General features: G+C 39.1%; 1 protein-coding gene across 4 annotated transcripts; it reads left to right on the forward strand.

Moving 5' to 3' along the window:
* The first annotated feature begins 1,243 nt into the window (after nucleotides 1-1,243).
* On the forward strand, nucleotides 1,244-18,157 carry hlfb (HLF transcription factor, PAR bZIP family member b). Of its 4 annotated transcripts, none has more exons than XM_090217290.1 (5): nucleotides 1,258-1,363; nucleotides 1,480-1,627; nucleotides 3,989-4,348; nucleotides 8,104-8,315; nucleotides 14,363-18,157. In XM_090217290.1, exons 2-5 carry the CDS (start codon nucleotides 1,495-1,497, stop codon nucleotides 14,576-14,578), a joined length of 921 nt encoding a protein of 306 aa, XP_090073416.1. In that variant the 5' UTR covers nucleotides 1,258-1,363; nucleotides 1,480-1,494; the 3' UTR covers nucleotides 14,579-18,157. The 4 variants fall into 4 exon arrangements, with proteins under 4 accessions (XP_021436712.1, XP_090073416.1, XP_021436711.1 ...); XM_021581036.3 differs by having other exon boundaries at nucleotides 1,273-1,363; nucleotides 3,977-4,348; XM_021581037.3 differs by having other exon boundaries at nucleotides 1,244-1,627.
* The last annotated feature ends 265 nt before the right edge of the window (nucleotides 18,158-18,422 follow it).

Consider the following 18,422-nt stretch of genomic DNA (forward strand, 5'->3'; position numbering starts at 1 on the left):
CAATATGCTTTGTGGACTTCAAGTTGCTCTCCGCTTTTTTTTTTAAACAAAGGTGTGGTTGAATTCATTCTGACACTGTGTCTCCTAATTTTCTCGGCATTAGGCCTATATGTCACGATTGCAAGGCAGATGAATTACCAGGTTATAGAGCAAACAAGCAATTACCACAAAAAAGTTTGTAATATGGCTTTTTTTCTGGCTTGGTTTCCTCAGTAATTGTACCCATGCACAACTACTGCTGTAATGTGATCAGTTGATCTGGTGCGGTTGAGGATTCTGGCAGCAGAAGACAGCACTCAGGTTGAGGATCCTGCAGTTGTTCATTTGTAGGCCTTAACGGCTTATTTCAAGGAGTATGGGCCCTTTTTTCTTCCCCAGTACTGTGTGAGATTGAGTTGTTTTTCTCCCCGGGCAAAGGCACATGAGGGGTTCAATGTGAGAACCGGCTAGGGAGGGGGTGAGCAGCGAGCGCAGGATATCTCGCTCTGCTATTGGGCAAAAGTAGGTCAACCGCGCCCACGCACCCACGCGCCCACGTGACCAATCATTCCACTCTGTTCTCGGGTGAACAGGGTTTGTTCCGTGCGTTCAAAGCGTGACCGACGAAAAAAGCGCTCTGTATAAAAAAAAATGCGCTCTCACAGTTCCTCGTTTGAAACATGACGAAAGCGCTTTTAAAAAGTCTCAAAATGCATCTGTTCTTGTATGTATGTGGGAACAAATCATAGCCTAATTTAAAGCGAATCTGTCATGTGTTTCACATATGAGGATGCGTTTCTCATAGAGAACAAGGGATTCAAAACGGATGGCACCTTGCACCTATTATGAAACAAGGGCCAATTTATGCCTACATAATGTTATAACAGTTTAATTAGATTTCTACACACAAACTCGGATATTATGCCAATAGGCCTATTACTCTCTGTGCGCATTCTGGTGATGAATAGCCCTGCAATGTCTGCTTCTTTGAACCCTGTTAAACATTAAGATAAATTATAGGCCACAGGGCATAAGACAAGGTATATTATAATATACTGTAGTAGCACATAGGTAACTTTCACGACAGACCGAATAAAGACCGGAATGAACTTCCGAGTGGCGTTTAATCACTTTTTGACACTGGCCTCATTCATTGTAATTATGAATTGGTCGGGAAACGCACACACACACACACACACACACACACACACACGAGCGCGCGCGCGCGCACGCACACACCCGAGGAAAGAGGGGCGGTATCTCTCAGGGTTTGACGTCACATACCTCGGTTCTCACATATGGTATGAATGGAATGGGTGAACGCTATCTGTCTTCTTGAACGCTATCAGTCTTCTGCTGCAGACGACAGCCGATTTTGGAACAGGTTAAATCGACCTATTCTTGTGATTTAGATTTATTTGTTTTGTTTAATATTTTGTATTAGCCTATCTGCATAATTATACCCCAGGACCAGGTTTAGTGCATTTTTTTTTTTTACAGCTAAAGGAAGAAGTGATGGATAAAATAATGTCCAGGCATCTCACGGTGAATCCAAGTTTTCTACCTGCGTCGAATCACTGCGTACTGAAGTCTCTATTGGAGAACCCCATGAAGCTACCCTTCCTCAAACATGAACACCAAAATGAAGGTAAGAAAGAAGTATTTTGTATTATTATGTTATGTTCCAAGTCTATAGAACAACTTATCTTAAATTGAAATGATTCAAATTTGTATAGAAATATACTTTTCTTTTAAATTCCATTGTTTATTTATGTATTATTGTGTAGTTTATTTATAGGATAAATTACTATAAATTACTACACTGTAACAGAAAACGGTAAATTATACGGTAATTTGGGGTATTATCAACAGTAAAATACTCAAACTTTTTACTGCAGCATACTGTAAATTATAGTTAATTGTGAGAAAATGTTGTGGCCTGGGCAAAGAATTGCTGTATTTCGAATGGTACTGTAATTACACCACACAGAATACAGTACAGTACAGTATTTTGGGAGTGCCAAAAACCGTTTGACTACTATTGGGTGTATGGTGTTGTTGTTTCTGGCTCATTAACATATTTTTAGGCGTTCCTTGTAAGAGGCCGTATCTGTTGCACCTGTGTGTGAGAATGCTGTTCAATTTGAACTCCTATTTAAATATATATATATATATATATATATATATTTCACCTTTATTTAACCAGGTAGGCTAGTTGAGAATGGCCAAGATAAAGCATAGCAGTGGGACACAAACAACAACACAGGAATAACAATACATGGAATAAACAAACATTCAGTCAATATGTTCAATTTTAAAAAGTCTATATACAGTGTGTGCAAATGAGGTAGGATAAGGGAGGTAAAGGCAATAAATAGGCCATAGTGGTAAAATAATTACAATATAGCAATTAAACACTGAAGTGATAGATGTGCAGAAGATGAGTCTGCAATGTGGTTATAGTGCCCTGTAAATTTGTCTAGGAGACAGATTGGAGTGGCATCTAGTTTTAACCCTCAAATGGTTGAGCATTTTGCTATGTCCTTTTGTTCTGTTTTGCCCTTTAGTCACTGCCAGTTTGGAAGCCTTTAAAGTCTCTATAAGTACAAATGATATAAACACCAAATGTTCATTAATATACCTACTGTAATGTGTGAATACTTTACCTAGCAGCCAACCTGCTTGCATCGATCCCATGTAATTACAGTAAAATACTGTGAAATACAAACAATCCCTCCCCTCAATGAATTTCATTAATTCATCCATTTATGAATTCCGATTACGGTAGGATTGACCTTTTTATAGTATAATACAGAATATTTTACAGTATTGTACTGTATGTCATTACACAGTACTTGCTTTGATAACGTATTTCTAGAATTTCGCTATACCCGCAATGACATCTGTTAATTATGTGTATGTGACCAATAAAATTAGATTTATTTATATTACAGTAGGTGTACTGTAATATGAAATGCATAATTTGACTTGCTACGAGCTGCCTGTAAGCTACTGCCAAATGTAACCCCTTTACAGTATTTGACCTGTTTTGGTACCAGGTAAATATCCCAAAGAATGCATTTAAAATATACTTTAAAGATCCCTCAAACTCAACTCTGGACCTCAAAGCCAATTCCACTGCGTTTTTTCATTTTTTCATTTTTTCAAATTCAGCAGGCTCCGGACCTCATAGGGTAAGAGTTGAATACCCCTGGCCTAGGCTATACATGGATTTTTAGAAATGTTCGATTAAATTGATAATGATTTGCTTCATTGTCTTTACCTGGTCACATACTTGGAATCATTTTCTGAGGAAATTCCAAGGTGTGCATATCTGTATTTGGCCAAACCATCCCCACCAGTACAGTAGCTATGTTTTCAGATATTAGTCAGCTGACAAACACTTGACAAGTTAATTAGCTAGCAATTAACTATCCCTTCACTTTATTACTCCTAAATTAATGTATTTAATCATATCGCTAACACAGTGGCTGTCAGTGATGTATGTTGGTACAATGGATTCATTGTTTTGCAAGCATGATACTTTGGGTGATAGATATTGTTATGAAGTAACATTATTAAAGCAGGTACAGGGATTCACTTCCAGATACTAGCTTTTTTGCTCCTCAAAAAACAGTTATCCAAACCAGCTAACCCTGAAAATGAGCTGGTGGATACCATAGAGCCCTCAAAATGTCAACTCTGGACTCCAAAGCCAGTTCCACTGCTTTTGCTTTTTTTAAAAATTATTCCCCTCTAATCAGGAACTGATTTAGACCTGGAACACCAGGTGTGTGCAATTAATTATCAGGTAGAACAAAAAAACAGAAGGCTCCAGACCTCACAAGGGAAGAGTTGAATAGCCCTGCCATAGCAGATACTTTATTCTCCCAAATTACAGATACAATAAACTGAAATAAATATGCTGCATATTCAATATAATACAAGCCTTGTGATAGAGCAGCATTGTTTTAAAAAAATGTCTTGGTACTAACAGTGCTTTCTCTAGGGTTTGGGAAGGAGCGAGAGAAGGAGAAGAATTTGGATGAGGAGAGGAGTGCCCCACAGTCAGCCTTCCTTGGCCCCACGCTGTGGAACAAGACTCTCCCCTACGATGAGGACAATTTCCAGCTGGAGTACATGGATCTGGACGAGTTCCTGTCGGAAAATGGCATTCCGTCTGATCTCGCCCCCGCCGTCCACCGTGACCAGCACCAATCACAGTCCCAGCACCAGACGTCAAGTAGGTCACAAGCCCCGACCACACCGTCGCCCTCGGTGATCGACCTTAGCAACCATGCCAGCGCATCGACGTTGGTACACACAAGCATGGGCGCACAGAACTGTCTCCGTAGTCTCACCAGAACAGGTGTGTAAAACACACACATGCACACCTTGCATACATACCAAAACACACAGGGAAACAAGGAGGAGCAGGGGCAAGATTGTGCACGCCTACAGTACACCATAAAATTCATCCTTTCCCTGCCTTTTGTCACTAGGGAAAATATTCCCCCTAAGCCCTGCGATCATACTAATCTCAATCATTTGAAGTGAAAATACAATACACCTTCTAGTCACCATGTTAATAAGGTGTTAGATGTACACTATTTTTACATTTTAGCAGACGCTCTTATCCAGAGCAACTTACAGTAGTGAGTGGATACATTTATGTTCACACTGGTCCCCCGTGGGAATCGAACCCGCAACCATGGTGTTGCAAGTACCATGCTCTACCAGCTGAGTCACAGAGGACCACTTTTATGAGAGTTGCTATTGCAGTTCTAAACCGTATTAATTGTCACCTCGAGGGGTCCAGCAGCATATTTTATTGTCACCTCGTAATCGATGAGTAAATCAATAGATGCAGTGTAGAGCTGTCTGTTCATTTCATACTTGGCCTTGGGTTGGGATGAGCCAACCAATGCATTCTGAGGGTGTCAGAATTCAGAACAAATTATGTCAACATAAAAATAGACGAGAAGGAAAAAGATGACTCATGTATCCGTCACAGTCCTTAGTGTCTGTGCCCCCATTAAAATGCAGGCCCAGTATGAATAGAGTGTAGGACTGCTTTATTAGATTCCTTAGAAGAGGCCACAAACCCAAAATGGAAAAGGTGTGAAGTTCAACAGATGTGATGGTGTGACCAGTACGTGTGTTGCACACAGAATGCAGACACACCGCTTCAGGCTGCCTGGACTTGGGCTTGTCTCTGCGTAATATCTGTGTTTTAGGTACATACTGTGCTCTACTTACCTGAACTGGGACATGATCAGAAGTATGAGCAGGGGTACCTCACGTGAACCCAGCTAACACACATTGTAGAATCTAATGCAGTGGTTCCCAACTCCAGTCCTCCAGTTCCCAACAGCATACATTTTGGTTGTAGCCCCAGACAAACTCACCTGATTCAACTCATTGAGGGCCTGATGATCAATTGACAAGTTCAATCAGGTGTGCTTGTCTGGGGCTACAATAAAAATGTGTACTGTTGGGGATATTCGAGGACCGGAGTTGGGAACCACTGATCTAACCTATACGACATATGGACCAACAATAACCAACCACAGAATGTAAACAGCATGTAGGCCAGTCAGACTACTCTCTTCCAACCTCTACCACCACTGCGGGAAGATGTTTGGGGGTGTGGTTTGAAATCGGATACGATTCTGATTCCTGGCCGAGAAACTTGTCTGAGCGGTCAAATCTGATTTATTTGCCCTCTAATGGTTTTTAGATTGTTATTTAGCATATCTTGTTGCTTGCTAGCTACTCTGACAGTTTGACAAGAACACGTGGTAGCTAACTAGCGTGTTAATTGTTTACAAACAAATTAGTGAATGTGCTAGAAAGCTCAACAGCCACCTAGATAGATAGTTGACTGCTGTGGCTAGCCAAAAATGACTTGTTTTAAAAGTTGGATTATCTTATCCTTCAAGGCTTTAAAAGTGTTCTTACGCTATGATTTTGAACATTCAAAGCAGACATTGTTGTCACCTTCAGCACCACCACCAATCAGCCTACACCTCTGCGCGCACACCCGATATTACTATGACAAAGAGTGTAGCCATGTCAGCAAATGACTGCTGTCTGAACACACACAGATCCGATTTGGTCACTTGTAACTTGCTGTTTGGACAGTCATATTCCAAAACAGATTTGAAAAACCAAACTGATTTGAGCATTAAGGCCTGCAGTTTGAACAAGGCTTAATTAACTTGATTAATTTGTGCAATGTTCTGTTTGTAAGTCACTCATTTGAAGTACTTCTCTTCTGAGAGGCAGGTGTTAACCCACATCTATATGGCTGCGTTTTGCCCAATTATTGGGTAAAGACCTGATCTGACCAATTAGTGAAAAAAAGATCAGAATTGGGCTGCCTGTGTAAACGCAGCCTATGTGGCTCTCGTCCTGATTTCAGTCTGGATGCTCAGGTTAGTCTTAGTCAGGTTAGTCAGGTTAGTCAGGTCAGTCTGGATGCTCAGGTTAGTCTTTACTCTGAAGTGTTTGTTATGCACATTACCTTCCATTACCATGACAACCACCCTAGAATTTAAAGGACAATGACAGGAAATGAGCATTGCATCTGTGTGCTACTTCAGAGGCTAGATCAGCGTGAATGTGCAAATCTGATATTGGTCACATGTAAAACTGAGTGTTGACAGTCAGAAAAAAATATTTGACATGAAGAAAAACCTGAATTGGGTTCTTAGGGTGGCTGTGTAAACAATTCCTTAAACTGTTGGGGTATTTGAAAATATTCAAAAGATCTGATTCCATTTTTTAAAATTTTTATATCAGGTATGCAAATAAAAGATCTGAATTGGGCTACGTGTGTAAACACAGCCTAAGACACTTTTCTGAGAAGCAGATTTCACTTCAATCAAGAGAAGGCAATCTTCACCTGGAGGTCAAATCTCTCTCAGTGCATCCCTTTAGCTAATTAGTGTAATGTTCTGTTCCTTAGTCACTCGTCTCAGGCACTTCTGATTAGCAGGTCCTTTACTCACTTCTAAGAAGCATATGTTGTCTTCTCTTGATTGAAGTGAAATCTTTATCTGCACTGGAGGTCAAATCTGTCTCTGTACATCCCTGTGTAGCTGAGCTAGGTATAGATCTATGATACTGTAAATCTCAGACCGAATCAGTGTGATTAATCTCGTCCACCAGCCGACTCTCTCTCTGGTAGCAGTTGAGAGTGAAGTAGCGGTTAGTTAAGTAGATAAGAAAGTCTTGACCAAGTAAGCCCTGTCCGAGCCAGAACAACCCATAGAGGCAGGAGGCTGTCTCCTGTTCCTGTAGCGCGAGGCAGCTTGAAGTAGAAGTACACCTCCTGGACACTTGTTAGAGTGTGATTATAAATTAAATGTGAATCTGAATTTGAATACAAGTGCAAATAAAAAACAGGTTTTCTATACAACTATTATACCTCAGCTCAGTTAGAGAAGGGCCTAGTCGTCACATCAGGTTCAGATCTGTAGGGCTTTTCTGTATCCTGGGCACTTGACCAATAAACTTTGATTTGAGAATGAGGTTCAGATGTCATTTGAAAAGGAGCAGGGCCTCTGACACTATCTTTCTCTCTCTTCCATCTCACACCAGCTGGCCTCCAGTCTCCACTCAATTCAAATATACATCCATGCATAATGTTTGTGTAAGAGACAAGTGGATAGAGATTTATAATATGAGCCCTGTCCACATACCCATTTTAGAACCGATGTGCTTCTGTCCAGTAGTTGGTTCAGAGTTTATTTTTGGATGGGAATTGGAGGGAAAAGAGGGGAAATGTAGCTACTCACACTGGTATGTTTCACACAATGGCAAATTTTGGTGTAGGTTGTGAGTGCTAGCTTTGTGTCTTGTGCCCCATGGTGGCCACTGTTTGCCACTACTACTGGATACATTATAATAACAGTGCAATTGTTTGTGGTGCTGGGAATAAAAATGCATTACTTTCAATTTGTCACTTTTCATGAATGTCATGAATGTCTTGAAAATAGTGCACCAACACACCAACCCAAAAAGTATGCAGAGGTAATTTCTATAATTCTATCAAATACATTTCTCTAGCCTATTTCCATGTCTCTAACATCCTGTTGTTGTATTCCTCCCCTTCTCTAGCCCTGCCATCCAGAAACACTCCCAGCCCCATCGACCCAGAGTCCGTCCAGGTGCCGATGAGTTATGAGCCCGACCCTGCTGACCTGGCCCTGTCCAGTGTACCGGGACAGGAGATGTTCGACCCCCGCAAATGCAAGTTTGCCCCCGAGGAGCTCAAACCACAGCCCATGTTCAAGAAGGCTCGCAAGGTGTTATTCCCTGATGACATGAAGGTGTGTGTGTCTTCTAATCTATCAGATTACTTAGCGCTGTGTTATCCCTGATTATGTAACAGGTAGAATTGGTCATAACGCTGACTCATCTATTATTTATAGATGATAATCACAGTGAATGAATGGCATGTAGACAGAGCCATTAATACTGATTATAGTCTGGTTTCACAACATCAAGGCCATATGAAAACAAGGTGTGTGAGTGTGAAAGACTTATGGGATTTGCCTTTTTAAGTTTGTTCACATAAAGGTGGATCCATGCATGGTTTTAGTACATTGACTGAAAGCTGATTGTGCAGGCATACAAAGGTTATGGGGAAAACTCCACTAGCTGCCAGAGAGAGAGAGGAGGGGTAATTTTCTAATGGGAGAGCATTATGTTAGCAAATGGATGTGTTTAATTTCACGGAGTGATTTTTCACGGAGTGAACGTACTGTATCTTTGGACCTTTTGACCACTAGTGGGTGCATGGTATTGTTGTTTCTGGCTCATTAACGTATTTTGAGGTGTGCCTTTTAAGAGGCTATAATTGTTGCACCCGGGAGTGAGAATGCTGTACCAATTTAGCTCACATGTGATAATGCTCCCTCTATTGAAAATGTATAGATGACAGATTAGAGTGGCAGTAAGTATTAAACTTTAAATTGTTCAGCATTTTGCTGTGTTTTGCCTTTCAGTTACTGCCAGTTTGGAAGCCTTTAAGGCCCCTAGAAGGTCAAGTGATATAAAACACAAAATATTTTGTAATGTGTAAACACTTTATCAAGCAGCCAGCCTGCTTGCACCAATCCCTTGTAATTATAGTAAAATACAAACCCCTCCCCTCTTTAATTCATTCATCCATTCATAATTTATTCTGATTACAGTGGCATTACATTTTTTTTACAGTATAATACAGCCAATTTTATGATGTACTTGTACTGTGATACTGTATTTATATTACAGTAGGTGTACTGTAATATGAAATGCATAATTTGACTTGCTACGAGCTGCCTGTAAGCTACTGCCAAATGTAACCCCTTTACAGTGTTTGACCTGTTTTGGTACCAGGTAAATATCCCAAAGAATGCATTTAAAATATACTTTAAAGATCCCTCAAACTCAACTCTGGACCTCAAAGCCAGTTCCACTGTGTTTTTTCATTGTTAAATTTTATGGTATTGTACTGTGTGTCATTGCCCAGTACTTGCTTTGATACCATATTTATATTAGAGCATTTATCTCACCAGGAGCTGCCTGTAAGATAATGCCAAATTCATGGCAACCCCTTTACAGCGTTGCTTAGGCAACTGTTTTGGTGCATAGCAACAAGCCAATGGAAAGTTGGCTAAAGCCACCAATCCATATGAAATATGTGAGTTTTTTAAAATTATAATATTGGTCATCTGGGGTCTTATGTATAACCGTTGTGTACATTTCACACTAAATATCTGCCTGTGCAATTTCTAAAAAGACTGCACACAAATATTGAGATGTATAAACTTTGCACATAACATACAAATACACATGTTGCCCATTAAAAATTAGACCGGTGCTGAAACTATGCACGCATGAATGAGCATTAAAACTCCACCTTTTATGGTGACAGCAATGCCCTTATTTACTGTATACTTTGGAATGACTGGAATTAGGTTAGTTAAGTTAGTTTCTAAAGGAAATAGCAATGGCCAACTTAATCAAATGTCTCTGGAGGTGTTGGTAGAATGTTTTACATGTTTTACATTTTTACAGTACCATTTGCTATATCTGACAGTTTCTGAAAGTGGAAAAACTATTGGAAATTGCTGTGGAACTGTAAACGGATCATTTGAAATCGGTGATGTTTTGCGTTAACTTTTTCCCAATCCTAAATATACTGCACTGGCCGCAAGTTTTTATACATTGTCTAGTATGTCTACTCAAAAAGAAAAACAACTACTGTGGTAGCCTACGCACTTCAAAGCAAAATATTAACTGTCTGTTAAATTCTACTGTATATTAGCTGTCTGTTAAATTCTACTGTATATTAGCTGTCTGTTAAATTCTACTGTATATTAGCTGTCTGTTAAATTCTACTGTATATTAACTGTCTGTTAAATTCTACTGTATATTAGCTGTCTGTTAAATTCTACTGTATATTAGCTGTCTGTTAAATTCTACTGTATATTAACTGTCTGTTAAATTCTACTGTATATTAGCTGTCTGTTAAATTCTACTGTATATTAGCTGTCTGTTAAATTCTACTGTATATTAGCTGTCTGTTAAATTCTACTGTATATTAGCTGTCTGTTAAATTCTACTGTATATTAACTGTCTGTTAAATTCTACTGTATATTAGCTGTCTGTTAAATTCTACTGTATATTAGCTGTCTGTTAAATTCTACTGTATATTAGCTGTCTGTTAAATTCTACTGTATATTAACTGTCTGTTAAATTCTACTGTATATTAGCTGTCTGTTAAATTCTACTGTATATTAGCTGTCTGTTAAATTCTACTGTATATTAGCTGTCTGTTAAATTCTACTGTATATTAACTGTCTGTTAAATTCTACTGTATATTAGCTGTCTGTTAAATTCGACTGTATATTAACTGTCTGTTAAATTCTACTGTATATTAGCTGTCTGTTAAATTCTACTGTATATTAGCTGTCTGTTAAATTCTACTGTATATTAACTGTCTGTTAAATTCTACTGTATATTAGCTGTCTGTTAAATTCTACTGTATATTAGCTGTCTGTTAAATTCTACTGTATATTAGCTGTCTGTTAAATTCTACTGTATATTAGCTGTCTGTTAAATTCTACTGTATATTAACTGTCTGTTAAATTCTACTATATATTAGCTGTCTGTTAAATTCTACTGTATATTAGCTGTCTGTTAAATTCTACTGTATATTAGCTGTCTGTTAAATTCTACTGTATATTAGCTGTCTGTTAAATTCTACTGTATATTAACTGTCTGTTAAATTCTACTGTATATTAACTGTCTGTTAAATTCTACTGTATATTAACTGTCTGTTAAATTCTACTGTATATTAACTGTCTGTTAAATTCTACTGTATATTAACTGTCTGTTAAATTCTACTGTATATTAACTGTCTGTTAAATTCTACTGTATATTAACTGTCTGTTAAATTCTACTGTATATTAACTGTCTGTTAAATTCTACTGTATATTAACTGTCTGTTAAATTCTACTGTATATTAACTGTCTGTTAAATTCTACTGTATATTAACTGTCTGTTAAATTCTACTGTATATTAACTGTCTGTTAAATTCTACTGTATATTAACTGTCTGTTAAATTCTACTGTATATTAACTGTCTGTTAAATTCTACTGTATATTAGCTGTCTGTTAAATTCTACTGTATATTAACTGTCTGTTAAATTCTACTGTATATTAGCTGTCTGTTAAATTCTACTGTATATTAGCTGTCTGTTAAATTCTACTGTATATTAGCTGTCTGTTAAATTCTACTGTATATTAACTGTCTGTTAAATTCTACTGTATATTAACTGTCTGTTAAATTCTACTGTATATTAACTGTCTGTTAAATTCTACTGTATATTAACTGTCTGTTAAATTCTACTGTATATTAACTGTCTGTTAAATTCTACTGTATATTAACTGTCTGTTAAATTCTACTGTATATTAACTGTCTGTTAAATTCTACTGTATATTAACTGTCTGTTAAATTCTACTGTATATTAACTGTCTGTTAAATTCTACTGTATATTAACTGCGCTCCCTTTTGGATGCATAGAGCAAAATACTTGAAACAATAGTCTAATAGGCCAAATGAAATGAGAGATGCCATGGTAATTTGTTGTAGGTTAAAGCTTCTTCAAGAATATGAGCCCATCATGGCCAGAAAATGTGGTGAGGAATTTATTCTATTTAACCTTTTTAAAGTGGGTCCAATTAAATGAGAGATGGGACGTTCTAGGCCTATAAGCTACTTGGCAAGTATGAAACCATCATAGTCAGAAAAATGATTTATTCTGCAATGATCATAGAAAGGAAATGCAGTGCCTTGGGAAAGTATTCAGACCCCTTGACATTTTCCACATTTTGTTACGTTACAGCCTTATTATAAAATGGATTCAATAGTTATTTTTCTTTCCTCAATCTACACACAATGCAAATGTATATAAAAATGAGATCACATTTACATAGTATTCATACCCGTAACTTGTTGAAGCAGCTTTGGTAGTGATTACAGCTTTGAGTCTTCATGGGTTTGATGCTTCAAGCTTGGCTTACTTATATTTGGGGAATATCTCCCATTCTTCTCTGTAGATCCTCTCAAGCTCTGTCAGGTTGGATGTGGAGCATCGCTGCACAACTATTTTCAGGTCTCTCCAGAGATATTCAATCGCGTTCAAGTCCGGGCTCTGGCTGGGACACTCAAGGACATTCAGAGACTTGTCCCGGAACCATTCCTGCTTCGTCTTGGCTGTGTACTTAAGGTCATTGTCCTGTTGGAAGGTGAACCTTCACCCCAGTCTGAGGTTGAGGGCTCTGGAGCAGATTTTCGTCAAGGATTTCTCTGTACTTTAATCCGTTCATCTTTCCCTCAATCATGACTAGACTCCCAGTCCCTGCCGCTGAAAAACTTCCCCACAGCTTGATGCTGCCACCACCATGCTTCACCATAGGGATGGTGCCAGGTTTCCTCCAGATGTGATACTTGGCATTCAGGCCAAAGAGTTCAATCTTGGTTTATCAGACCAGAGAATCTTGTTTCTCATGGTCTGCGTCCTTTAGGCGCCTTTTGGCAAACTTGAAGCGGGCTGTCATGTGCCTTTTACTGAGGAGTGGCTTCCATCTGCCATTAAGGCATGATTGGTGGAGTGCTGCAGAGATGGTTGTCCTTCTGGAAGGTTCTCCCATCTCCACGAGGAACTCTGGAGGTCTTTCAGAGTGACCATCGGGTTCTTGGTCACCTCCCTGACCAAGGCCCTTCTCCCCCGATTGCTCAGTTTGGCCGGGCGGCCAGCTCAAGGAAAAGTGTTGGTGCTTACAAACTTCTTCCATTTAAGCATGATGGAGGCCACTGTGTTCTTGGGGACCTTCAATGCTGCAGAAATGATTTGGTACCCTTCCCCAGATCTTTGCCTCAACACAATCCTGTCTCGGAGCTTAAGGACAATTCCTTCGATCTCATGGCTTAGTCTTTGCTTTGACTTGACTGTCAACTGTGGGACCTTATGTAGACAGGTTCTGTGCCTTTCCAAATCATGTCCAATCAATTGAATTTACCACAGATGTACACCAATCAAGTTGTAGAAATATCTCAAGGATCATCAATGGCAACTGGATGCACCTGAGCAAAATGTTGAGTCTGAATACTTATGTAAATAAGCTATTTCTGTTTTTTATTTTTAATACATTTGCAAACATTTCCAAAAATGCTTTGTCGTTATGGGATATTGTGTGTAGATTGATGAGAAAAAAACTGTTTTAATCAATTTTATAATTAGTCTGTAACGTAACAAAATGTTAAAAGCGAAGGGGTCTGAAGAGTTTCCAAATGTACTATAGATGCCTGTTTCTAACTACTTTAGAATTGCAATGCAATACGTTAACCACTAAAAATGGTGCATATTCTAAAGTTTGTGGGAAGCTAAGCACATTCTCACTTCAAGTTCAACTTTTGCGTGAAAACTGGTACATTAATGTTTTGTTTTTTTTTGTACATACGCAACGTTTATAAATTAGCTCTCAGGAGTTTATAATTAACTGTGCCACTGGGCACGGAAGTCCGTTCGATATCTAGTTTGGATTTACATTTGGTTGAGTTGTAAACAAATTCACATTAAACGTAAAATCAACTAAACAATTCACCATCATTGGATTTAAGTTCAAAGTTGGGTGAAAAAAGATGAAATGCCCTTAAGTTGATGACTTTTTACAAATCCAATTAGTTTTCCATGTTGATTCAACTTCATCACAGACTTTTTGTGTTGAAATTACGTGGAAACAACATTGATTCAATCAGTTTTTGCCCAGTGGGACATTTCCCCTCTTCTAACTCCCCGCTCTCTTCACTTGCACCTCTCGAGCAGGATGACAGGTATTGGGTGAGGCGTAAGAAGAACAACGTGGCTGCCAAGAGGTCACGGGACGCCCGTCGGCTCAAAGAGAACCAGATCGCCATCCGAGCGGGTTTCCTGGAAAAAGAGAATTCAGCACTGAGGATGGAGGTGGGCGACCTGAGGAGAGAGCTGGGGCGCACCAAAAACATAGTGGTCAAGTACCAGGCCACACACGGACCTCTGTAATGGGACTGAGACAGAATACACTCAAACACAGATAGCAACTACACACACACACACACACACAAAATATGAGGCTGAGAGGCTGAGCTTACAGCTGTCTGAGACAACCACCCAATCAATCCCCCCATTTATCTCACCCATGTCTGTCTCTGATTGGCACTTTAGAGTGAAAGTGGATAACGTTGTGTAAAGTGTGAGTATGAAACGGAATGTGTTTCCTTTATTTCTGGGTTATGTGTTTTTAATTTGATTATTTTCTTTCTTATATAAATTTATCCACACATGGCTAATGTTTTTATTTGTTATTTTCCTTACACGGTGGTTTGTACATATTGTCCACAGCGTTTTCTGTGGCATTTCATTTTTTTATGAATATGTATGTTGAATGTTATGTTACCTACCCTTATCCAACTCCCTCTTGATCCAGCACATCTGTTATCGTCTGTTGATGATCTTGTGTCTGTGGTTGCCATGGTTTTCTATGGTTTCCATACTGTAAATATAGGTTATGTCAGCTGAGATGTCTCCGCTGACATTACCTGTCCCACTTCATCCAGCTTTCTTTTTAATCCACCCCCCCTTTCTTATGCTTTGACAGAGATAAGCTGTTTGCACTGCTCACACTTTGAAACCTCTCTAATGCCTACATACCGCTAGCCTGGGTACCCAACTGTTTCTCATTAGGCAACAGCATGTTAGCTAACGCAGAGACAGACTGGCATCCAGGCAAGCATTCTATGATGTCAGCTTTGTCATTTGTTCATTTCGTTCACATGGCAGTGTTATGACCAGGCAGGTCACCTGTGATACAAGTCAGTATTTGACGTCTATCCATGTCTGAGGACGTCGGGAGATGATGTGGAAAACAGCCACAAGGGGCAACAGTGAGCCCTGTTACTAACAAGAAGGTTTTGGTTTTGCTACGATGTTGCGGATGGGTGTAAGCATCTGCCTCTGATTCCAAAGGTTGCATGTTTGAATCCAGCGATAGAAAGATGTTTTTATATTTTTGTTTTATCCCTAACCGATCCCTAACCTTAACCATTCAGAGTTAATGCCTAAACTTAACCTTAAACACTTTGAAATTTGACGTTTGGATCAACTTAGAAATATGACGATTGAGAAACATGTATGGATGTCTTATTGTGATGTAAGACTGTGAGAGCTTGTAGGTTTTGACAGTGTTATTTATAACTTTGTTAACACAGGTTGTTTCTGTCAGTTACCTGTCACCAGATCATTGTTTCACCATGTTGTACAGACCAACTGTCAGAAGCTAAAGCAATAAGCCCATAAAGCAGTAGGGTCTTGGTCTCCTATCTACCAAGCTTACTGTCACAGACACGCATGGAACGACCCTCTTTATTTAATTTGTGATTACTTGTATTAACATATAATCTGGCATGTTTATTTCCTCTTCAAGCATTCAAATTTGAACATTATCAGCATCCATGCAATAGACAATAGACGTTATCATTTTCTTTTACTCTTCCCGAGCATGACTTTTCTCTGTCAGTGTCCGTATTAAGACAGCCTCTCAGTCCTGCTCAGATTGAAAGAAGTCCTACTGAGACTGTCCTAGTATGGACACTGCACAGATGCTCTCTGTGACCCAACGAGATGAATGTAACAGATGTACTACAGTATATAACAAACACAGGAGGTTGGTGGCACCTTAATTGGGGAGAACGGGCTCGTGGTAATGACTGGAGTGGAATCAGTGGAATGGTATCAAACACATGGTCTGCAGGTGTTTGATGCCTTTCCATTTGCTCGGTTTCTGCCATTATTATGAGCCTTCCTCCCCTCAGCAGCCTCCCCTGATAACAGTCACACAGTATGTTGGGCGAATGAATGGTGTTGCCTATACAGTACGGTGGAATATACCCTAATCACTTTATATCTTTACTACAGACCAAAACATTTCAGTATACAAAGGATATATTGATATATTAAAGGTTTTATTGTTTATACAAAGATATTCATGTTTTTGTACAGTATTTTTCCCAACATATATATTTCTTGTGTATTTTAAAAATAAACTATGTATATTAAGAACTTGTTCACTTTTAACAAAAGCTGTTTTTTAGATACTTTGCCTGGACATTACTAAAGACCACATTACAAATGAAACCGACAGGCCATTTTGTCTTGTATGTTTTGTTAGACTGTTCATTTGCTGTAGTCTAAGAAAATATTGATATCTGGATCTCTTTTAAATTCTTACTTGTATGTAGTTTTGATATAGAATAATGTAATGTCCCAAAAACAAACACTTACAGTACCAGTCAAAAGTTTGGATACACCTACTCATGCCAGAGTTTTTTTAAATTATTATTTTTTACAATTTGTCTCAAAAACCAACAAGCACTACGATGAAACTGGGACTCTTGAGCGGTCTAAGGCACTGCATCTCAGTGCTAGAAGCGTCACTACAGATCCTGGTTTGATCCCGGGCTGTAGCACAACCGGCCATGATTGTGAGTCCCATAGGGCGGCACGCAATTGACCCAGCGTCGTTGCCCGGTTAGGATTTGGCTGGGGTAGGCTGTCATTGTAAAAAAATTATTTGTTCTTAACTGACTTGCCTAGTTAAATAAAAACTGGATCTTCTGAGGACCACCACGGGAAAGGAAGACCCAGAGTTACCTCTGCTGCAGAGGATAAGTTATTTAGAGTTAACTGCACCTCAGAAATTTCAGCCCAAATAAATGCTTCACAGAGTTCAAGTCACAGACACATCTCAACATCAACTATTCAACTAGATTTTTGGTTCCAACCGCCATGTCTTTGTGAGATGCAGAGTAGGTGAACGGATGATCTCCACCATGTGTGGTTCCCACCGTGAAGCATGGAGGAGAAGGTGTGGGAGTGCTTTGCTGGTGACACTGTCAGTGATTTATTTAGAGTTGAAGGCACACTTAACCAGCATGGCTACCACAGCATTCTGCAGCGATACGCCATCCCATCTGGTTTGCGCTTAGTGGGACAATCATTTGTTTTTAAACAGGACAATGACCCAACACACCTCCAGGTTGTGTAAGGGCTATTTGACCAAGAAAGAGAGTGATGGAGTGCTGCATCAGATGACCTGGCCTCCACAATCACCTGACCTCATCCCAATTGAGATGGTTTGGGATCAGTTGGACCGCAGAGTGAAGGAAAGGCAGCCAACAAGTGCTCAACATATGTGGGAACTCCTTCAAGACTGTTGGAAAAGCATTCAAGGTGAAGCTGGTTGAGAGAATGCCAAGAGTGTGCAAAGCTGTCATCAAGGCAAATGTGGCTACTTTGAAGAATTTGTTTAACACTTTTTTGGTTACTGCATGATTCCATATGTGTTATTTAATAGTTTTGATGTCTTTACTATTATTCTACAGTGTAGAAAATAAGAAAAACCCTTTAATGAGGTGTGTCTAAACTTTTGACTTGTACTGTATGTTAAATCTCATGTTCATTTGTTCCTTTTGTGTGATTTTTTTTGTGTGTGCATTTTTTCCCCAGATGATGGGTTCCCCAGGGCACTTACATGCTGTCTTTTTGATTATGTTTCTCATGATCACAATAAAACAGTTTATATCATCTGCTAGTTATGTGATCCTTTGGGTGATGAAAAAAGGCGGGTCGATTTGGAACCAATCTACGACCTCTTGGTTCAATTCGGTGGTTTCACGTTATGACATTTGGCGAGAAAAAAAGCAACAAGACAAGATAGGATGCAATAACCACCTGCATGTCATACATTTTGGGAAATAAAACATAGAAAGAAATGTCTCTAAAGCTGATCTTGTTGTTTTTTTTAAGTATCAGATGACATACTGTTTCCCAAAGTCTCTTTTCCACTCCC

Source organism: Oncorhynchus mykiss, chromosome 23 (assembly GCF_057628025.1).
Source record: "Oncorhynchus mykiss isolate SJ-2025 chromosome 23, ASM5762802v1, whole genome shotgun sequence".
NCBI classification, from domain to species: Eukaryota; Metazoa; Chordata; class Actinopteri; order Salmoniformes; family Salmonidae; genus Oncorhynchus; species Oncorhynchus mykiss.